Below are 23603 nucleotides of genomic sequence, written 5' to 3'. Positions count from 1 at the left end.
ATCCTGATAAATATCACAGAAGTTACCGTGTTGGCTGTTAGGTTGTACATGGGATAATAAACAGCCAGCTTCACATACATGTTCAAAACTGCACCTACTACAGTACCAGTCTAATTATACACATGAGAAAAAATACTCAACTATTTTTTTTTCTCTAAACAAACCCAGAACATTGAAATTCTTTGAAGGCAGGAAGCAAATAAAGCATCCTCCTGTTAAAAAAAAAAGGTGTATAAATAAACAGCTCACAGATTTGGCAAACTGACATTCAGCAGAGCTTCAGGAAGAGAACAAAGCCCCTTTGTCCTCAGTGTCCTCACTTGGCAGTCATCACCCCGACCACATGGGCCAGGAGGGGTGGGCAGGATGGTGTGCAGGAGCTGGGCATGGATCAGGGGCTGCTGCAGACTCCAGCCAGAGATGCAACATATCTCCTGTGGGAAACACTCCTCTGAGCATTTCTGTATAACCTTGACCTTGAAACACAGGAGCAGCCTGAACACACACATGCTTAAGTACAGCATCTGAGATCCAGGGAACGAACTGCTTCTGCTCTGCTTTCACCAGCCGAGCTTTGGCCGCCTCGCTTGCTGCTGCGCCAGAGGAGTTTCATGTTTCCATCGCTGTGTTAGCGATAGCTGCCGGAAATGGAGACCGGCTTCTGAAACGCCTTGCTGTGCAGGGTGCTGGCGCCGTGCAGTGTTCCCACCAGCCGGTACGTTCTGCTGCAGTGACAATGGTCATTGTGGAATTATTAAACAAGAGCCTTTCAACACTGGCTCTGTCAATCAGCTCTCTCTTCATAATAGTCCTTTACAAATAAGTAGACAAGATCACTTCCTCATGTTGCTGAAGGAAGAACCAAACGAGGCTCTCTGTATTGCTTTCAGGGGACAGGATTTGATCAGAGTTGACACAGACTCATGTTATGAGGTGTAACTCAAAATACCACCTGAAATCTGAAAGGTTCTGCTCTATCCTACAGCAAGAGTTTATTAAAATGTCATCAAAGAGCCTCACTTTGCCTCTGTTGGAGGTTGTTCAGCTCTGGCCTGTGGTCTGACTGATCAAGTTGTTTCTTGTAGGGATATGAGCCCAAGACAAGGTGAAACAAGTCTTGAGGAGGTTTCAACCATATATCGCTAGCTTTTCTGGACTTCTGCTGATCCATGAGTTACTGTACTCCACTCCCAAACAAAAAAAAGCCCAACTTCTTAATCTTATCAACAGGTATTAAATGTGCTGAAGATGAATCAGGCATATAGACATGACCAATGTAGCCCCCATGCTGGAGAAGCCAGAGGAGCACAGAGGTCTGAGCTCTGGTTTGATGTCCTCCACACGCGAGGTGCTCATTGGGACGTTCCTTTCTAGTCTTTCCTCAGGTGGTTTTTCTGGGCACAAGAACTCCTACACTACAGTATCCAAATAGAGTGTAAATTCTCCAGATAACTTGTAAACTGTATCAGATGTCGTTAGGTAACGGTGATGTGGATCTTTCCTAAAACTTCCATAGAACACTTAAGAAATCCCTAAACAAAATAAACTATGTATCCCAGTTGAACAGCTTCTTGCTGAGCTATCAATGTTACAAAAGGATGCAGCTGTAGGACATTTCAAAACCTACTGGCTGGCATGTTGCCAATTTTTTTCATGGTCCTTCCAAGCAGAAGATTCAATTACATCTACATTTAATTTATTAAAAGGTTGCACTATGTGACATTGCTAAAAAAAAAAATTTGATAGTTGCAAAAACCATTGACATCTGACAATAAGTTATAGCAGATACATTTAGTTACTCTGCTTTCAAGACGTCACTGATGAGTGGGATGTTTTGGAAGCAAAACTGTTAAAGGTCTCCACCTCCTCTCACCAAAACCATCCATCATTCATATTCTGCTCTTACAGCCAGTGTCTGGTGTAACCTGCTTTCCCATGCCGTGTCGTTTCAGTCTGGTGGCATTGGCCACCTCCTGCAAGTTGTCACATTCTGTCAGATTCACAGTTCTGCTTCTTTTCTGGGTCCTGGGCTTCTCACGGAAATTTTGAACAAAACTAGCCCATAACCAAAAGTTAGACTGACAGCAGAGCCTCCTGAGGAAAACAGCATCTTCAGAGCCTTCCAGGATAATACCCAAGGGGCAGGTCTCCAGGAGAAGGTCTGCATGTCCATAAAGCCATGTGGAAATCTCCATGAGAGCAGTGTTAATGCTACAGTAGATACTCCGGTGTCCATCCCGAGCTTCATTGCTCCATCCAGATCAAAATTTTGCGTTTATCTTTCCCTTTTTTAAGCCAGAGAGGACATGTCAAGGTCACACATAGATTTGCCAACTTCAACTATTTGTGAATCATGAGTCAGGCCTTCCCCAAATCATGTTATTACTATCAAAGACGCTTGAGATACTTGTGTGCTTTTTCTGCTGCTTGACACTTCAGGACTGAACCTTGTCCCTTCATATACAAGTGTGAGACACCTATTTATTTTTCAATTGAAGCTGTGATTTTCACATACTCATCCAACTCTACCATTTGTAGCTTAAGAAAATAAATACCATGAGACTTGTGAGAAAAATCACAGCATCTGGCAACACTACACTCTGTGACATCCCCTGAATCCCAGGAGGTGTTCCCCACAGGAGGTGTTTCTGCAGGGCCTTGTGCCCAGGTCGGGGTTTGCTGTTCCCATGCAGAGCACTCGGCACGTCCCAGGCTCAGGCTCTCCAAATGCCTTCTTCCATTTGTGTCGAAGAATGAATTTTCATTTAAAAGGAAGTAAGGATCAGATACCCTCCTACAGCAAACTGCGTGTCAGCTGCCTTAAAAAACATTCCCTGTTTAGTGTTTAGCGTAAGATCTTAAAAACTGTCTTTTGGTTGTCTGCAAGCAAAGCTTAGCAACAGAGCTGCCTGCTCTAGGAAAACAGTCTTAAAATACAGGGTGAAGGAATGCAAATAAGCAATTCCTCTGATAAACACTGTTGCCAGTTTTTTAATCTGTGGAGAATTATCTTGCCATACTGTAATATATATCTCAATGAAATTTTAAGCATCCATGCAAGAAGGGGGCTGTCTCAGGCTTGTTTACATAGTTTTCAGCATTTTAACTTGTTCTTTAGGTGCAAGCCATCAGTGCCATAACATACACAAGGAAATGCAAGTCTTCTGTGGCAGAAATGGGAGCCTGAATCCATTTGAAATCACTGGCTGGCAAACACTAAAGGGTTAACTTGATCAAGAACAGTTTTTAAACGTCTATTTTAGATTTTCATGTGCTTTCATCTCCTTCCTGCACAGCACTGATTTCCCCTTTGACAATAAATAATGTTTACATGAGCAATAAAGCTAATTCCAGGGGGTGCGGCCATCATAAACTAAGCACAGTCCCAGAGGGAACGGAGCCACAAATCTTATAAAAGCACTATGGGTGGTGTTTCCTTACCTTGTAACTTCCTCTAGTGTTAGCAGCCTCAATAAATGACAGTAATCCAATGCTCAGGAACAGAGTAAATTTACCTAACTTCTCTGTAGCTTCCCATGGCTGGCAATGTCCTTGACATACTAAGGTTTTACTTTCCCCCATCAGACATTACTCAGATTGGCCTCACCTGTAGAACAGGTCAGCTAGGCTTCCTTCTCACGCGGTGTGTTGACCCAGACATCTCAAGAAGTGAATTTATTGTACTTGATGACTTGAAGTCATATTATAAAGTCACATGATAAAATTAAAATGCCAGGGAGCTCGATCATGAAATGCTATTACCACAATTGCAGAGCTACAGAAGAGGAAGGAAATTCAGAAGAGCCGCAGAGAGGCCGGATGCAGCACAACCAGGTCACCCTTCACACGGCACCATCTGCTTTTGAGAAACCAGGACAAGAGAGGCTGCCGCCCACACCTACAACTCTGTTTAGCCCTGGGTTGAGATGTGCCTTCTTTGCAAACTGATTGTTTAATCGTTTGTCCTACGCTCTTACTGGGTAGCAGAGAAGCACCTTTGTTCTGGTGCTTCTGGAGGTTCTCTGCTCTCCATTTATTAGATTTACCCTTTCCCATCTTCTAAGACCTTCCTTGGCCTTTCGCAGTTTCCTGAAGCTGTAACAATGATCATTCAAGTATTGTTCAATACTTTTAGTATAATAATAAAGCACTATTCCTTAGTGCTTGAGGATGAATTTCACCAAGGCATCAAATTTATCTTCATTTTTGCAGGCTTTTTCTTGCCTTATTCTAGGCTGCAATCCTAGTCCCATGTTCGAATTCGTTACATTAACCAGCGGACTTTTCAGCGATGCCTGATCCAAAGCAGACATTCAGTATTTGTCATCTCTGGGTCCATTTTTCCTTTTCCCAAGAAATACCTTACCTAATGTTTTACTCTCTATTTTTTCCAATGTATTTTCATCTTCTTTTTTTCCCTTGTTTGCTGTAACTCACATTACGTCTTACAGCTCTCCTCATTTTTGTGCTGCTCCTCAGTCATTTGCCACATTTTCATTTTTTGAGGTTTTCTTGATTTTCATGTTCTCAGAGTTCCTGAGACAGCTGTTATCAGGCTCTTGCTGTCCTCTGCATCAGTTTGCCAGGCGCGCCCTTAGACACTTGCCGCTAGCGACTGCCAGCTCCATCAGATTGTTTCTTCATAGATCCTTTGTACTTATTATTTCAGTAAGTCAAAGTTCACCTTTTTAAAGTCCATTTTCCTTATTCTGCTGCTCTTCCTCTTTTTCTTAAAAATGTAATGTCACTTCTTATCACATTCACCCAAATGTCACTTTCGATTTTTAACAAGTTTTTCCTTGCTATAGTCAAAAGTAACTGCCACCCCTTTTCCCGCCACCTTTGGAAATAAAGCAGTCACCAAGACATTTGTTTGAACTCCTGGTGGCTGGACACTTTCCAGCAGAGAATTAGACAAATAAAACCACTCAATATTAAAGACGGTTCTGTTATTTCCCCAGACAAACTCCTGCCAGCTCCTCCTCTGATCTGCAGAGTAGGTGCTCAATGCCCAGCAGCCCACGCTCCTTTGCCCTCCATTCTCCAGCCACAGACATTAATTAATAAGCATTTCAACTCATGCTGAACTTCAGAGAATGTATAGGCTGTTCTTCTTACCTGTTCTACTGGAGCAAGCTATTAATTTAACATGCCGAGGTCCTAGTCCTATCATTTGTCCCACAAGCACTTGTAACTCTTAGTAAGTTGTATATTTTATTATGTGGAAAGTCTCTTTCTCTGGAGATACTCAAACCCTGCCTGGACACGTTCGTGTGCAATCTGCTTTAGCAGGTGGTTGGACTAGACAATGTCCACAGGTCCCTTTCAACCCAAATCGTTCCGTCATTTTATAATTCTTTTTGTATTTAATTCTAATGTACCAGCCATTTGCATAGCAGTGTCTCAGACTTTTGGCTGGTTTTCCCAGCCTTTATTCCTCTCTATGCTCCCTCCCTTCCCACATTTTGTTTTTATTTCATCCTCTTGCAGACTTTCACCATGGATGCTATTGAAGCCCTGTTCTCAACCAGGGCCTAGGGGCACTTTCCTCTGCTGATGGAGCCCAGTGTCCATGTTGTCCTGCTGTCCCCGCTGTCCTGCCATTCACAGAATCACTGAATGTCAGCATGTGAGAGATTGGAAGGGACCTCAAAAGCTTGTCCAGTCCAATTCCCTGCCAGAGCAGGAACACCCAGCTGAGGTTCCACAGGAAGGTGCCCAGGCGGGTTTGAATGTCTGCAGAGAAGGAGACTCCACAACCTCCCTGGGCAGCCTGGGCCAGGCTCTGGCACCCTCACCATGGAGAAGTTTCTTCTCATATTTCAGTGGAACCTCTTGTGTTCCAGTTTGAACCCATTTCCCCTTGTTTTTACCATTGATTGTCACTGAGAAGAGTCTGGCTCCATCCTCATGACACATTTCCCGCTGCCCTGACATCCTTGCTGTCCTGCTGTCCCCGCTGTCCGGCCATCCCTGCTGTCCTGCCATTCCCCGCTGTCCTGCTGTCCCCGCTGTCCGGCCAGGCAGCCCCGCGCCAGCAGTGAGGCAGAGCTGCCGCTGTGATGGCTGGAGCACACATCTTTGTGCAGAGATTTCACATCCTTGCATCACATTTTCCACTTGAGAACACCCTGCTAGGGCCTCCACCTCATCCCTCAGGGACTGCCTTGCATTGAGACTTTATAACCCATCTTCTCAAAAACTTTTGGAGCCCTTTGCATCCTCCCAGACATCACCAGCCACCCTGTGAGCTGCCAGGGCAACTGCAGCCGGGCTGGGATGGGCAGTGGAGCTGGAGCAGCCCCTTCGCAGCCAGAGAGCGACAGCGCACAGGGGATACAGGAGCACACCTGGGTACAGAGGGTGCCTGCAGACAAAATGAGTCACAGCACAAATATGTCCTGATAAACATTGGCTAGTATTAATGAATCGAGAACTTAACTGGAAGCAGTGTTCAGAAGTATATCCATTATCCTTTTTGCAGCACATACGCAGAGTGCATTGTAGCGGTGCAGGCTGTTGAAATGTATATAACGGAGCTTATTAGGAACAAAAACGAAGCTCCTTTGCTTGCAACTTCCACACAGCTGAAATTCAAGATTGCGGTTTTGATCTCTGGCAAGTATAGCCAGGATGGAACAGGGTATTTCTAGGCCTGCCAGTAAGCTACAATCATTTGAATTTCAGAACTGAAACTTCAGAACTGAAGGGCTTAAGAGGACTCCTGATTCATAACAAGCGGGACATACAGTAAAACACTTACAGGGCTTGCTGTAAGATCGCATTTCCATCATTACAGGTATGTGACAATACCCATCAGACAGCTGATGACAGGAGAATAAAAAAGGCTTCAACTTGAACAAAAATAACTATACTGTAACTCTAAGATATAAATGTGTGTGCATATAAACAGCAGAATAAGAGCCATATCAGTTACTTAACTATTCAAAATGGATAAAACAAGGTACAAGACCTCATGGAGCAGCACATCCTTCATCGCTCCCCCTCTCCACAGGCTGCTGGAGCTGGATGTGCCTCACCTGCACCCAGTCCCACAAGGTCTCTCAATGAGGAGCAGCTGAACTGAACAAAAAAGCCTTCCTGATATGAAACAACAGGGCATTTTAATTAAAACCAAAATTTTATTGTAGTTCTGTCATACTACTGTGTAAAAATATGGGGGATTTTTCGTTCTGAAATGCTTACAAAAAACACTGGTTAAAAGAAGGTTGCGATCTTATGAATGTGTAATTATGATCAGTGATTTTGTATGAGGCAAATATACAAACTGGCTACCACTTTTCTCTAGATGTAGAGGAGGATGATATCATGCTTTTGCCATGATCATAATACATAGCACACCACAGAGAATGGCTATGGACTGCCAGCCTCAGCATTCATTTCTTTTATTCATATCAGAACTTGAAGCATTTCTGTTAAATAACCATCTTGGAATATAGAAAACTTCCAAATTCATATGGATAATTAACTTTCTATGTTGTCTTTAAGGCACATATTTCTATCTAAATTTCATTTTGGTCCAGAGGAGTGATTGCATTTCAGCCACCAGCTATCCAGGTATCCGACAGTTTGGTTTGTTACAACTATCCGTATGTCCATAGACTTCAACAACATGTATTGCATCCACGCTCTGTACCGCAGTGCGGGGTCCTGGTACCGCTTGGTTCAGGGGTGCACTGCGGCTCTTGGTTAACTTGGGGAGATGATCCTGGTCTTTGCAACACACAGGAGATACAGTGTCCCGAGTCCACTCCTCCTGGAACCTGTAAGCATGAAGGAAAAGGTTACTTGTGTTTCATTTGCCCTGGTGAGGATAGAGAACTTCCCAATCCATTTTGTTCACACATCAGGCATTTTGCAAACGAATTGTGCTGTAGCATATGGACTCACTTCTTCTAGCGTTAAAACCAGTTGGCAGCAGTGGGGCAAATAATTGTGTCTCCATAAAAGCTGAAGCAGACCTTGAAAAGACTTGGGAGGTTGGTTTTATTTGGGGTTGGGGCAGATGCTTTTTGTTTGTTTTCCACCAAACAAGTCCCCAGCTTCAATTAATGCCACTGCTATCTAGAGAAATATTACTAAGAACACTTGAATGCTGAGGCTGGTGCAGAAGGCACGTCCGTGCTTGGTTGGTGGAGCGCTGCTGGGAGCACAGGAGCCGCCTGTGCTCTGCGAGGCCGGAGGGGCAGATGGAGATGGCAGAGTTGCTGAAAAGACGCTCAGCAAACAACACACAACTGGTTCGGGAAAACAGGGGGATGGGATCAGCTTGTTCTCAAACTCCGCTGCAAGAGGCCTGATGGATGCGGTTGGCTTGAAGCACACAGTCCTGTGAACCAGAAGCAGGTAAGACACAGCCCTTTGTGCAGCCTGAGCATGTGGGGCTTTGCAAACCTTGAGTGGCTGCCCAGCGGCTGTTTGCGGGCAGGGCAGACACAGGTTCCTCACCCCACATCCACCACAGGTGAGCGGCTGCTGCGGCTCCTGCTCCCTCTGCAGCCGCCACTGCTGGGCAGCACCTGCACGCCCACATCCAGGACAACGTGCTCTTGCCCTTTCGTACATGAAGAGCTGGTCAGGAAACAGAGGCTGCATTCTGCAGAAAGCCAGCAGAAATGCTCATACATGAACTGTGCATGTAGTTAGGAACAACAGGGGAATAACAGAAAATAAAACCAAATAACCAAGGTCTTGCTGTTCTGGTACACAGTAGGTATACTACAGATACATCTTTCTTGTAAGGAGAATAAATCTTGCTCTTCACTGGAAAGCTGTATTACAAAACTATTTGGGGTATGAGCTACAGTCAGGTACTGTAATAGCATCTTAAACCACCTCTGCTTTTGGTGCAAGTAGGCACTATGTCAGTGTAGGCAGAATATACTCACCAAGGAGGTGCTCAGACGAGCAGCATTTACCCACCTCTAATTTGGGCAACGACAAACTCATCTGTTTCTCAAAAGAACAGCCTGGTAACTTTACGTGATTTGTATTGACTTGTACTGTTTCAACTGTAACTTTTAATCTTGGTGCATCAACAAGTCCTCAGGTGTCTTTGCGTTTGACACCAGAACCCACCTGAGCACCCCTGTGGCTTCCCACCAGGGAACAGGAGCTAACTGGTGTAACGCTGCAGATCCTACTGCTGAAGGAAAATTTTCTGAGTTACTTGCTACTGTGCATTTTCCTTTTATAGTACAAGCGACTAAGTTCCATCTTCCTGAGGTGGTAGGTAAGAGTTACAAAATGAAAATCAAATCAAAAGAGCAATAACTGGAACAAAGTTTTGCATGAGGTAGCTACAGCCTTTGTGAATAGCCCTGCCAGGATTATAGTTCAAATCTAGGTCATTTTGCAATAAATATAGTTTACCTGGGAAGAATTCATCCCATCCTGAAATTTTTTCCTATAAAGTTCTGCATTGTGAAACTCTGCAATTACCCACAATCCACCACAAACTCGGAAAGCCAAACTGGCTAAAACTGTTCTTGGAGGACAACCACACTCCTGGCTAAGCAACCTCTTCCATTTCAGGAACTATGAGGCTTGCATGGACTGAAATAAGAGGACCAGAAGAGCTCCCTGTACTCTCACCTGGAAACACAAGCCCAGCCACGGCTGTCAGGTGCTGAACAGCCCAGGTAGATGCACAAGATATTTAACAAGGGCAGACTTTATGTGACAGCTCAAGTCAGAGCTCCCATCTGTGGAGAAGAACAGCCACCATAGCATTTGTCAATGGGTTCTAGAGGATTCACAACAATTTCACTTTGTGTGACTTGAGAGCTGTCCCTAGCTTGGGGGGGAACACGCTGTTATAAGGGGACACCCGAGCAGTGTGAGAACTCGAGCAGTGGGGCCATCACAATGCTGCCCGGTGCTGGCACTGCCTCTGAAAAGAGATTTTTATATTGGAGGATGGGAGGGCATTTTTTTGTTACTGTATATCTGGTGACTTTGTACAAGACCCTGGGGTCATCATGGAAGCATTATGAAAACAATAATAGCAGCTTTATTGAAAGCACATGTTGCTGTGCACACACCCTCCACGCTCAGTTGCGATGACAATTAAGACTGAAATTCAGAAATCGGTAAAATTGAGCAGCCAGCTATCATACTCTTTGTGACAGGGCCCCAAGAGGAAACCGCAGCTCACTTCCCCTGCCTGGGCTTGCTTGGAAATATGCGTTTCAAAAGGTACTGGAAGATTTTAGTCTCTGAAAGGTGGCGGCGGGGGGCACAGGGATAACAAACTAGAGCAAAAAAAGAGCCACCATTAATAGAGAAGCTCAAGGTGGGACAACTCACAGGGTGGGATAATCTGAATAAAATCATTTGAAAAGCAAATCTGCACCTTTCCTGTGCTGGCTCTCCTCCTCTCCGGTCCCAAGTGCCACACAATCAAACATCATATGTGTAGGGAACTGTATTAATTATGTACAACTGTATTAAACAGGTCATTCGCTCTTTGAAGTAATTTCCCCAGGACCTCAAATAGTCTTGCATATAGTCACTGCTGTAGAAGATGTTTTGCCCTTTAATTCCCTGTGGTAAATGTACACCACACTATCCTGCTAGTAGAAGGGCATCGGATTCTTCAGCTTTTTAATCTCTTAGCTGTTCAGAGGGGAAAAGCAGTTGGGGAAGTGCCCTCAAGGGAGCAGAGGGCAAGGTGGGAATGTGGCCAAGTGTCCCACCCCATCTTGTCTGCATTTGTAGAAGGTCCTCATGCTCCTCAGCAAGCCTTGGCAGGCAGGAACATTTCTTAGAGCAACGTGAGATTCTGATTCACACCTTCCTTGCAACCCCTTACACAAGGTAGTGGAAAACTTCAACCATTACAGCCACTAAATCAAAGAGAAAACACATTTTGTTTTACTGTGCAGGCCAAAGCTATGAGCTAATTTCATCAACCTTGCATGAGACTACTTGGACTGACTGAAAACCCCAAGTTGCCTCTACAAAGAGCATGCTGGCTTTGATATTTTGAAAAACCTTTTCACTTCGACATCTCTGTTGTTGCATTTGCCTTATTTGCTGTTTTTTGCCAGGTACACTGGTAATGCATCTTATAGTCAGAAGGACTCCAGTACAAGAATTTCAGGTATTAAAAATATCTTATGTGGGAGAATATACTAGCCTGTTTCTCTGCAGAAGAGATTTTTTCTTCTTGCTAATATGCTCCAGCTGTAGTGGATATCTGAAAGGAGGACTTTAAACCTACTGAGACCTGGGCTTTTCCATTTGACTCACTGCTGCAACCAGCTACTTCATAGAGAATGTTTTATAACTTGGCCTAGAGCTGTGTAAAATAATTCACCTCAAAACAGTCCAAATTTGGAATTCACAAATTCTTCGAAATGCCAAATTTCTTTGCTGCTCTTGAGATGTATTTTTGAGCTGCACTAGTTTCTTTTTGGTTGTCATCTTACCTGACAGAGGATGAAAAGGAGTTAGTCTACAGCTACATTCAGATCTCCCAGCCTGCAGAAAATGCTGGACCATCAATTCTCCCTTGCAAAATAGCAGCACATCCCTGAGTCAAGGGAGTATCTATTCCAGCACAGGTTACAGGACTGTTATGCTGACAAAGCAAAGAAAATAGAGGCTTCTCTAGGTGTGGCTATTTCTTACAATAATTAGGAAGCTGATGCAAACTGAAATGAGCTCTCCCAGCTCCCAGACCCGCGGTGCCGCCGTGACCCCCAGCAGGCTCGGTGCTCGGTGCAGCTTTGAGGAAGGTCTTGTGCTTCGGATGAACAACGTCAACACCCCTGGTTTTGTTCTCATGAAGAACTGGGAAGACTTTTAAATCTTAAAATGTTAAAGAGAGCAGAATATCATTTACCAATTTTAGGCTTTTCTCCTGATAGCTGCTGCAGTCAGACTGTGAGAGCTGTTCCCAATATATTCCTATGTTGACAAGCCCTGCCCCTGTGTAGCAATTTTCTCAGGGGGCTGTTTTGGAGGCCCATGCATGCTGTTCTGCTCTAACTACGTGGCCCAGAGCTACAGCTAATCTCTCTCCCATAGACAACAGACCCTTTTCTTCAGCTAATCTATCCCAACCTCTGCATCAGGCAACAACCTGCTATCTCTGCTCTACACTCTCTACTTCTGAGAAGCAACACTGGGGAAAACACGTCCCTCCCAGCAGTCCCATGCCTCATAACTTGGGCTTTCTCTGCTCAACACTAGTTAGCTCTTCAAATATTATAAAAGACCAAATATGCTGTAAATGCTTGCAGCTCCTGCGTACAGGACTTTCTGCTAAAAATTGGTATTTTTATCCTCATTATGATTCCTGACATCAAAAACAAAGAGGTGTCATCAACAGTGACTGCACTCTGTAGTGAATGATCCCAGGTATTTGTGAACATATTTCTCGGCATTTTAAAGCAATTTGTTCAAGCAGCCAAGAAGCCAGAATGGGGCTCATTATAATGTTGCCATTAAAATTTAACATTTCCCTGGAAAACTTTGTATTCATCACATTTGTTCCATGCTTCAAACATGAGGGGGAAAATATTTCATTTTGTTGCAGACAGGTCCAGGACAGCACACTGGGGCCTCTACTGTCCAGCAGCTGGGCTTATACGTTATTTATAACTCCTGTACATCAGCCTTCTGCATCCACATCATGTCACCTCACTACAGCCAAAATTATCAATAAACTAAGGCACTGCTTTAACAGATGACAGTTTTTTAATCCTAAATTACTGTGTAAACCATAACAAATAACTTACCTGTTGGAAAGATCTGGCTTTTTATTTTAAATTGGCTTAACCTGAAAAAATTGGGGTTTTATTTTATTTGTTCATAGGGTATATTTTGTACTTAAAGTGGTGAATCAAAATGTTAATCTATAGTCAATCTCTGCATCTATTTCAATTGAGTCTGAAAAGCTGCATGACCTACATCCTTTTCTAGTAAAAAATAGGCTAAGATCTACTCAGGAGGGTCTTCTTCAAGGGTGGAGGAGTTCTCACTCTTCCAGATACTTCATATATCACATGAAGAAGCAGCAGAACAGCTTTATTTAAGAAAAGGAAATGCTATCTTCAAAACGACACACATTACCAAGCCTCCACCCACTCCCTTCTCAGCCAAGGGCTCCACTTGTCTCTCAGACTTCCCCTTCTAAGTGGGTTGCAGAGCCGCTTGCCGGCTGTATCACAGAGAACAACAGGAACCGCGGCCCTGAGCAGGGCAGGGAGAACCATCGGCACCCCGTGCCTCCCAGGACAGGTCCTTCGAAAAACCAGCCCGCCGGGACGCGACCCTATGCAACCTGCTCTGGTGAACCTGCTTCACCTGGGGGTGGGACTGGATGGTCTCCAGAGGTCCCTTCCAACCCCAACCATCCTGTGATTCAGTGATTTCTAAATTGCTCAGGGGTCTAGTGATGCATTGCACAAATTCCTCCAAATGTCTGAAACATTAACACAAGGATAGGATGGGATAGGATAGGATAGGATGGGATAGGATGGGATGGGATAGGGTCAGATGGAAGGGACCCACAACAATCATCTGGTCCAACTGCCTGATCAGCCCAGGGCTGTTTGTGACCATAGCCGCACATGTTGGTTCACATGCACACACCAATACACAGAAGCTTTCCTTTGGGCTTGCTTGCCCTCAGTTTTGCTACTTTTTCCAGCCATGCCACATGGCTTTATTTATTTCCTCAGACAATCAGTGCTGTAACAGCCCCACCACTACAGCAGCACCCAGAGGGTTAGAGATTTCCTCCAAGCATAGGCTGCCAACACATCCACTTCATCTTAAATGGAGAACAGTACCACAGAAATAACCCAGGTAATGAACACGTCCTTGCACGCTGGTCTTCCCAGCATCAGCCAACTTCATGTTTGCACCTCCCCAGGGGTTTGCCTACCCTGTCCTGCTCTTCCCAGTAAGCTGGATGTGCACAGGATGATGAAACTCAGCCTAATTCGCTACACACAAAAAATAAGTCTTGCAAGTTAAACACAAAGCTGACAGATGATTTGTTGTCTTTAAGAGCTGGCATGAAATATGTTAGAATTTCTACTTCTTATCCTGCACATAGATCCATTTAACAGAATTAAACAGTAGAAATCAGCATCTTTTACTAACCTTAATTAAATAGATCTTGTTTGAGTGAAGAAAGGGAACAAGGTACAAATTGACAGAGAGTCACACATGTTCCTAGAGAAATTCCAAGACCCTACATTAGAAACAGCCAGACTTGTGGCTCAGGGTGCACAGACTAACACGCCTGCTTTCCTCGCGGAATTAGTGATAAGCCAGGATCACATCACCGCTGCATGGTGGAAATAAAGTAAACCTTGATTAACAGCGGACCTCATGCCTCAGGAGGTGGGTGTGCACCAGTGTTTAACACAGCATGTGTGTTGTTCTACATAGGAAAAAAAGAGCTCACAGGCTTTCCTCCTCCTCCCATCTGAAAATCCCCACTTAAGTTTATACATTCTCCAGTTTTCTAAAGAAATAATAAAATCGTTGATTTCTGGCCCCAGAGAAGCTGCTTATCCAGCGGAATTGTATATTCTCTGGTACTTTCAGTTAAGAAAAGGTGTGCAGAATTTGGTAAACAGAATACAGCAGCTTCTGCTTCATGGAGTGGTGCAGATAAGAGCCCCGGAGCTCGAGGCTCCAGCAGAGCACGAATCTCTGTTTACAGCCCTATGTACGTTTATTCACGTTACTTTAAAAGCAGATTACGCTTATACAAAACATTAACATTGAAGCAGATTGAAGTTGCCCAAAATTAAAAATTGCATCCTGAGCCTTCTAAAAACTGTTTAGGTTATAATCAGCATTTAATTAGACTTATAAATCTTTCTGAAATCACCCAAAGCTAGGAATTGATTAAGCAGCCATCAGACTTTTGTGCAAGTCCTCCATTAGAATATAATTTCCAGCTGCACTGTGACATGGAAGTAGGCTTATAATCTGCATAAAATTGTTTTCTGTAGGTAACCACTACAAATCACAAATACTGCCGTACATAAAAGCTGTACAAGTGAGCAGTGAATTAAAAGCAAACAAGGATTGTGCTATATATTATCGTACATGACGATAAAGCAGAACCCAAAGTATATAAAAGACAGAATGACGTGTATTTATATGGCTGGTAATAGCAGAGCAGTAATTAGAATTTAACATGTATTCATTTTTTGGTTTTTCTTGTGTCAGCAACACCACAGCCAGCATAACACATCTGGACACATTCAGAGGTGATTTTGACCTGACACGAAACATTCATCTGACCACCCTGCAGCCATCCACAGCCTGTGATACCCTTTATTTCAGCGTGGACATTTCTTTGGGCTGCCCCAGACCTGGGGTCCCACACCATGGGCCCTCACGCTGCCTTGCCCACCAGGATCCCGTTGAGTTTGCCCCGCACAGCCCGATAATGAAACGATATTTCTCAGGAGAGCTTTGGCAGTGACCGAGGGACCCGCTGCTCACCTGGAGCTGCCCACAGCCCCGGTGTCCCTGGTGTCCCCTCACAGGCTCCTGGGCCAGCTGGCACCTTGCTGCCACTGACCTACCTGTGGCAGTTTAGCATCGGTATAACAAAGCCAATTAAAAACCTCTCTCCAGTTAATCTGGCACAGACCAGGCTTAACTATGGGGATAGAAGCCATGTGGGGGGAGGCCACGCTCAGCTTCTCTGCTGACTCACCTTTTGGCGACACTAATTCCCCGCAGGACGGACAAGTTGAAGGACAACGCCTGACAATCTACTGGCATCATGTCCTCTTCAGGGGCATCCCTTTCAGATGCACTTTCAAGGAATCCTCTTTCTAAAATTGGTTCAACAAACTCTTTCAACACACCGTATTTCAATAGCCTTACCTGTAGAAGCCTTGGTTATCATATGCCATGTTAGTCACATCATCAAATACAGATTTGTTCCTGAGTTTCTTATTGTTGTTGTTATTGTTTCTTCCCTTAAAACCAAAGTAAGCAGCTTGCATGTGCTCTAGTTCTTCAGTTCTGAGCTGGTACCACAGCTGCATATCTCTGTGAAAGAAGCAAGGGGTAAAACATACTGCTGTGGTAGACGGTTGTCTAGCTGAGCTTTTACCTGACCACAGCCCTACTCACTAGAGTTTAAATCTAAATCCAGGCTTACTGAAGACAGCACTTAAACACACTCTGAACTTGAAGTGCAAGCCAAATTTCCAAAGACTTAAATACCTGCTTAAATACAGTGTGTTTCAAAAAGACGGACCCAGTTTCAAGGCATGATGATTTCAAATCAGATCTATCTTTTTGAAACACTCAGTGCCTTAAGGTGTGGGGTTCTTAAGCAGTATAAATATTATTCAACAAAATACTCTAAAGTATTATACCTCACTCCCCAAAAAAACAAGCAAACAAACAAAACCAAATTTCTAATGAGCACCTGTGGATAGTTCAAAGGAACAAAAACCCAGTAATTATGTCAATTTGATCCAGTGGGTTTTGAGACTACAGGTGATAGGGACAGTCACTTAAGGGATGATGTTGTGTCAAAGATCTCATGGACCTTTATCAGTGACACACATCAGGCCAGACACTGTTGTACGTGGAAAGACTACAGATTGTCATTGCCATTTTGTGGAATAAATTATTCCAGAAAAAAAAAAAACAAACCAAAAAGTAGTATTTTCTGTGAATTTCTGCAGTGGTGCCGCTCCTGAGGCTTCAAAAATCACCAGGTAGGTTGAAAAGATGACATGAATTAACTTAAAAATGCAGGAGGCAGGTAATGTTACTTTCGTTAAGAGCAGGGCTTATTTGGTTCCCTTCAGGGTTTCCTTGTGGAAGTGCTCAAGGCAGTTTTCATGCTGCTCTGTACAACTCTGGGACAAAAAAAATGCCCCCCAATTTCTTGTTTTGAAAAGAAATCTTATGATTCACACAGTCACACCAGCTGATGAGACAAGATTAAATTGTGAGGGCTGGCAATGCTGATTTGGTGTCATTTCTGTCCTCTCAGGATACAATCCTGCTCCTACCAAAGAAAACAGCAGCCATGCTCACGCCACAGGACAAGGCCTGTGAGAGGCCTAAATTATGCAGGGATTTTCAGCAGTCTTCATATTTTTTTCTTTCCAAATGCAGGGATAAAACACAAGATGGCACTTCAAAGATCATCAAACAGATACCTTGCAAGAGAGGTTTGTAGGCAGAGGTCATCCCTCTAGTAGACCAACTAAAAGAGCCAAAAAAACCTAGAGAGGCAAACCTCAAAGCTGAAGGCAGGATGAGGATATCCTCCCTACCCCACAGGTACAGACCACCCTTTCCTTCAGAGATGGTCTAAGGGACACTTAATTAATTAATCCTGTACTGTGTATTCTCATTTTGTATAAAGTCATCTTTAGGTTAACGCTCTGTGCATCCAAAAAATCGATCCACATTTTCCAACTACAGCAACAAAACTGATGCCGCCACCATCCCTGGTTCTCTGCAGCACGGGCTGCAGGTCCAGCAGTTTTCATGCAGGGATGCCTTACTCTTTCTTGCGTGACATGGACAGTTTCTGCATCATCTCAGTTGCTTTCTAACAGCAGCACCAAGCCACACAATGTCCCCAGTGTCACCGGGTCCCCTCAGGAACGAAGCTCAATCGTGGAGGGGCCGGGTTGGAGCAGCTTCTTCAGAAGGTGGGGAAGGGAGGACAGAGAGCAGCAGGGAACAGAGAAGCTCCCAACAAAGGGAATCATTTCATGTCCCTTTGACAAAACCAGGTCAAAATGTCCAGTGCGAAGGGTTTTTCTTTTGTAAGAAAAAAATATCAAGTCATCAAAGTCACGTGAACAGCTAATTTGGACAAAACTCCATTTAAAACAAATGAAAAATAAGGACTTTGATAGGAATAGTCTTATCAAAAAGAAAAGCAGCAATTCCAAAAATGCCAATCAACCCTTTCATTTAAAAAATTATTTCATGTTATCAGTGAAAACCTAGTATTAAGAATGACACCAAAGACTTTCTTTTATGCCACACAAAGTCCTTCCAAGGACTGCATTTTGGTTACAATCAGATTTCAAAATGACAGAATTCGCCCCATACACTAGTTCTCTAGATAAAATGCAGCTTGGAGCAGAGAGATTGGTGTCCTCCCCAGTCTCCCTCTACTCCGCCTCACTCCAAACGCTTTTCTAAAGCAAAAAGCAGCTTAAAATCAACATGAAGTGCAGGTCACTGCACCACAGGTGTCAGCAGGACAGGAGCAGCCACCCTTCGGAGCTATAACAACGCACAGGAAAAGCAAGAGGGACACAAAGAAGAGGTGCCTGGGGAAACCTTCTGCAGCGGGTGACTCGGGATGGATGCTCTCCTGAACAACAGCGGCTCGGCTTTAGCATCCAGACAGATGTAGTCAGGCAGCCACCCTTCATACTCAGTTTTTATAATGGACTGGGTTGGTAAATTTTACTTCTTTCCATGCCTGTTTATAATCCTGCCTGCTGCCTTGTGCTTCAAGCCAGAAGACAAAATCCTATGTCGTCCCAGCATAGCTGTGACAGCTTTAATTGCGCTTTGCAGGCGGTGAGGCCTTTTGGTGGCTTCCACATGGGGAGAAAAATTTTCCCAGCAGTGTTCAAAGGAAAAAATGAAAGAGAGAGAGAAAAAGGGAAAACACAGCCAATCTTAAAGAATGCAAGGAGAGAAGGACAGGGCCAGCAAATCAGACTTGTATGTTCAGCTACTGCATAATCCTGAGTAAATCCAGATCTGCCCAGGCCCACTGAGGTCACCAGATATTAACAGACATTAGGTGCCTTAACAGTCTTGAATTCCGAGTCTTTCTATGCTTAAAGCCTAACCAACAAATTAAGGATTTTTAGTAATTAACAACATTGTATTGTGAGCAGCAAGTCCTTTGAAGCTCTCTGCTACCACAGCAATGGGGTCCGTATGATGTACAGTTTAGTGCTGATTTTAAAAACTTTTTCTTGACGTACCTTTGAGTCCTCCTCCTCTCACTTTTCTTCACACACTTGATAAGACAACAAGTTAAAAAAGCCATGGACATCAGCAGAATGACGGCACCGCTCACGATGGAGGCAATCACTGCCACCTTAAATCCAAAAGTCTCATATTTTGATATGGCTGCAGCAAAGCAAACACAGAAGCACATTTCTAAGGTCAACCCATGAATTTATCTTTAACATTTTCATTAAACCATGGTGAAAACTACCTGCTTCACACTTCTGCTAATAATAGCTCAGTGAGGACTTCCACATGAGTATGTGTCAACATACCAGTGTAGCTTGGCTTCAGCTTAGAGCTACGCAAGCTTTAAATTGGGCTATTTGAAAATCTCCTGTTTATAAGCCACTAATGAATTGTTCACAAGTATTTCACCACTGCAGCTAATTAAACATAATGCCTTCAGTGCTGCAGTAGCTAAAAAGCACAACTTTGTCAGGATATCAAATGCAAATGAGCTAGCAGACTCTTATAGCCAATTTTTAACAAGGACTGGAGCTACAAAATCAAATACTGATGGGGTAAATGGGTTTAAAAGAGACCTTTAGAGTAAGGAGAGTTCTATTTAATTACACGCTATTTGGTGGGCAGTGAACAACAGGTCTTCCTCTGCTTGGGGAAGGATGCAGGACAGAAGAAGGGGCAGCATCTGTGGGACTGTGAGTTCACACTGATTGCTGTAGGAAACGAATTATCCAGACAAAAGGAGGAGAGGGACCATGGTGTGGCACAGCTGATGCAGATCTCAGCCAACTCACTTGAAGCACTAAGCATGTCTTGCTTCAAAACTCCTCTAGTTCTTCCAACACCACGATGACCACCATCAGAAACAGTTCAGCTGAGTTCCACACAAAGCTGCGTATTTCTGCAGCCTCTGGAGGGGAGGATTTCTCTCCTTTGTCTTTAATGGAATCTCTCAAGTGAAAGATAAAAATAACTGTGTTCGTGAGAGAATGATAAGTATCTAAAAGAGCCACCCATCTACTGGTGATTTAAAATTATACAAGGTCTGAGAAACTGGCTGAGATCTCCAAAGCTCAGAGGTACCATGTTTTGCTGGGGCCTACTTCTAGTCAAATTACTAACAACCTTAAAATGAATAAGAAAGAACACAGGGTGAAAAGTAATTAATATTGTTGCCATTCAAACGCTAGTTGTCAATATGGTAACCTTCCCATGAGGCTGCCCCCAGGCAGCAACCTAAAATTGTGCAAGAATATCATTGTGTTTCTTTTACAGCAAAAATATCTTCAGAAAAGAATGCTAGGAGATTAGAGGGTTTGCAAATATGCTTGCGCATTAGTTGGTCATATCTATACATTTTCTAAAGAAGGGTACAACTTGTAGCTACAGAGCTACATTTATTCAGAGTGCAACACTACTGGAGTTGATGACGTGAGATCAGGCATAAATCCGACCAAGTCATTCGTGTGTCGTGATAATTAATGATGTCAGAACACATATGGAGTGCAATTACAGTCAGTAGGGGCAACTTTGAAAGAAACTGAATTTGTCTTTTCCCTTGCGCAGATGTCTAGAATTAATCCTACTGTTGCAGGAGATAGGCAGGGCAAAGGGGCTGGGAATCGTTTGGAAAGAACCTTACGCTTGCAGGAGGGCGTTCCGGCTGTCCAGTGGGTATTGTTCCCATTCCAGATGCAGGTGATGATGCCCGGTCCCTCCAGCTGGTGCTTGGCGGAGCACTGGAAGGCGATCACTGTCCCCACGGCCGTGCCGTTGCCGTGCAGGATCTGCAGCGTGCCGAGCTGGGGGGGCACGATGTGGCTGCACTGCGCTGTGGGACAAAAACAAAGCAAAGGTCCGCTTTAGTTTTATAGTGATTGGATTGTAAATCAGTCCAAGTTACTGGCCAAGACAAAGACCAGAGCTCGGGGTGGAGGATGCTGCCTGTTCTGCCAAGCACCAGCCCAAGGGCAAACAAACCCCCTTTGGTGCTGCTCAACAGCTCCAGCACTCTGACCCCAGGCCAAAGAGGGTTTTACTTGTATTGCAACATTATCTATTTAGACTGGTACATTTTTTAAAAAAAAAGTTGCTCTGCACATAGCGCGGTCTCCTACGGATTCCTGTCTTGTCGGACTCTGTGTGTTTAATTAAGCACTCAGGCTGGCATCTTCCGCGCTGGGAGCATTACACAGAATCACAGAATGTCAGGGATTGGAAGGGACCTTGAAAGATCATCCAGTCCAATCCTAACACATCGCTCCCCATGCAAACTCTCCAAGACCTGATGGACTGATCACATATTTCAGCATTTCAGTCTACTTGGTGGCATCTTTCCATGATCCTACAGAAACCTCCTGTCTTCCAAGAGCCCTGCACATCAACCTCTGTTGGTCGTGGCTGCAAGCTAAAGAGCCACGCTCCAGGCAGGGACAGACAGACAGACACAGCACAACTACAGCCCACTAAGCTTCATTTTCAAGTTACTATCTCTGCTTGATAGTATACCATTCATTTTTTAGTACATTTTTGTTCATTCAGCTTTTCCATTTCTTTGTCGTTCACACAGCTGCTCTGTGAGTCATGGAGCTGTTCTCTCAGCCACTAACTTTATACACGGAGTTTTATTGTCACAACGTTCCTTATTTCACACTCATTTTAAACACAAATTTTAATTATCAGTTATTAAGACAACATATAATATCCAGATATACTTCATAGTTAACAACAACAAATACATTTTCTGGTTTTGTACATGTGCAGTGACAGAAAGCGGAAAATGTTTTACATATGTTTTTTTTAACAATTACTAAATACCAGCACTGCTTCTGCATCAGAGTCCAAGTTCCCCATCTTTCACTGGATTTACAAATGACTTCAGCAGACTCAGAGGCAACTGGGTTGCAATTGCAACACAAGTATTCTGAGCACCGTGATGACACAAACATTTAAAAGGGGGAAAGTATGCTTTCCAAACTTGCAAGAAAAAAGAAATGTGCAGTTTTAATAACCTCTTTGAGAACATCTTGTCAGAATCACGTTGATAGCAAGTCTGTTTTATTTTTAATACTAAATCTTCCCCTCTTGTCATTAATTAATGTTAAATTTCTGCAATCAAGCTGCAGCAGACAGGTTTACTATCTATTTTGAATTTACGCTCTTAAAAACCCCAGTATCCTGGAAACCAAACCCAAAGAAATCTCAGCAAAGACCGAACAAAAGCCACAGTGACAATTACTGGCCTAATCTGCTAAGTAAATGCGTTCTGAGGACTAGCTCTTAAAAACATGCCTTTTTTAATTCCACGCAAATTATTTGTTTGTTTTGCCACTTCTTTCAGTCTCTTACTATGGCAGCAATTTGCCTTAATGAGAGCAAATATTTTCTTGAGGGTTGTTTCTCTTCATGTCCTGCGCTTCTCCCCAGCATCCCGTCACTGGAGCACCTTCCCCCTCACTTCAGATGAGCGTTACGAGTTTGGGCTTTTCTTACCTTCACCACTCAGAGACTTACCATGAAAAACCATCATCCTAAGCTGCAAAAAAATCTACCTTTTTGTAGTTTACACTTTCAAGGCTATTTTTAGATACCAGATCACATACTTGGAGTTCACGTTGCTCACACTTCCAGCTGCACGAGATGTAGAAATTAATTCAGAGCCAAATTTGATCCAAAGTCCACCCGCTTAGCCACCATAGCAGCCCTCATGAGACACTTTCTGCAGACTTGCCAGTTCACCTGGACCGTTATTCAGCCTGTGCTCTCCAAAGAATAGAGCATGTGGCACTGGATCCTTTCTTTCAAGATATTTAATCCTATCTGGTCTCGTTCAAAGTGTTTGACACTGTCCCACACAGTATCCTTGCCTCTAAATTGGAGAGACATAGATTCAAGGGATGGACCACTTGGTGGATAAGGAATTGGCTGGATGGTGGCACTCAAAGAGTTGAGGTCAACAGCTTGACGTCCCAGTGGAGATCAGTGCAGAGTGGTGTCCCTCCGTGGCTGGCATTGAGACTGGTGCTGTTTGACCTCTCTGTTGGTGACAAGGACAGTGGGATTGAGTGCACCCTCAGCAGGTTTGCTGATGACACCAAGCTGAGTGGTGTGGTCAACATGCTGGAGGGAAGGGACCCATCCAGAGAGATATTTTTTATTTTCAGCTGAGGCTGGTGTTTGAGGCTGCGTTGCCTCCTGAAGTAAAACACTGCATAAACGTTTGTGTTGATCAGATTTACATCTTGATTTATAGTTATTTTCTAAAAATCTAGAAAACGTCATGTTCAGGTCTTGGGTTGCAGTAACTGTCAGCACCTAGAAATGTAAAACTGAATAAACCCCCTAAATATTGCTCATGCAGCTTTTGCAATAGCTGCATCTCAAACCTCACAGATTCATGCCTGATGGCCAGCACCTAGAGCTAGGAGGAATGCTTGAGGAATTAAGAGCCTATCAGCCATCTCTATGGAGTTTATAATAAACATTAATATTGATGATGTGTTGTTTAGTTTTGATGAGCTTCATGGCATCATTCCTGCACTTGATCCATGTCTCCTGCGCCCCGTTCCCAGGCTCGTGCTCTGCTCACGCTTCCAGATACCGGCTACTGCTTCAGG

General features: G+C 43.9%; 2 protein-coding genes across 5 annotated transcripts in view; one reads left to right on the top strand and one right to left on the bottom strand.

The window, feature by feature from the left end:
* Positions 1 to 23603, top strand: part of NINJ1 (ninjurin 1) — a 294431-nt gene that overhangs the window by 46626 nt on the left and 224202 nt on the right. The gene's annotated exons all lie outside the window — the stretch shown is intronic.
* Positions 7108 to 23603, bottom strand: part of SUSD3 (sushi domain containing 3) — a 30492-nt gene continuing 13996 nt past the window's right edge. For all 4 annotated transcript variants that reach the window (XM_065845734.2, XM_071813004.1, XM_071813003.1 and 1 more), the window contains exons 2-5: positions 20630 to 20818; positions 18996 to 19143; positions 15892 to 16059; positions 7108 to 7784 (exon numbers count right to left, since the gene is read on the bottom strand). In XM_065845734.2, the coding sequence (XP_065701806.1) occupies positions 7571 to 7784; positions 15892 to 16059; positions 18996 to 19143; positions 20630 to 20818 (719 nt within the window). In that variant the 3' untranslated portion in view covers positions 7108 to 7570. The remainder of the gene's footprint in view (positions 7785 to 15891; positions 16060 to 18995; positions 19144 to 20629; positions 20819 to 23603) is intronic.

This window comes from Patagioenas fasciata, chromosome 10 (assembly GCF_037038585.1).
Source record: "Patagioenas fasciata isolate bPatFas1 chromosome 10, bPatFas1.hap1, whole genome shotgun sequence".
In the NCBI taxonomy this organism is placed as follows: Eukaryota; Metazoa; Chordata; class Aves; order Columbiformes; family Columbidae; genus Patagioenas; species Patagioenas fasciata.
The sequence above is the reverse complement of the archived record's forward strand: the minus strand, read 5'-3'. Positions and strand labels throughout refer to the sequence as shown.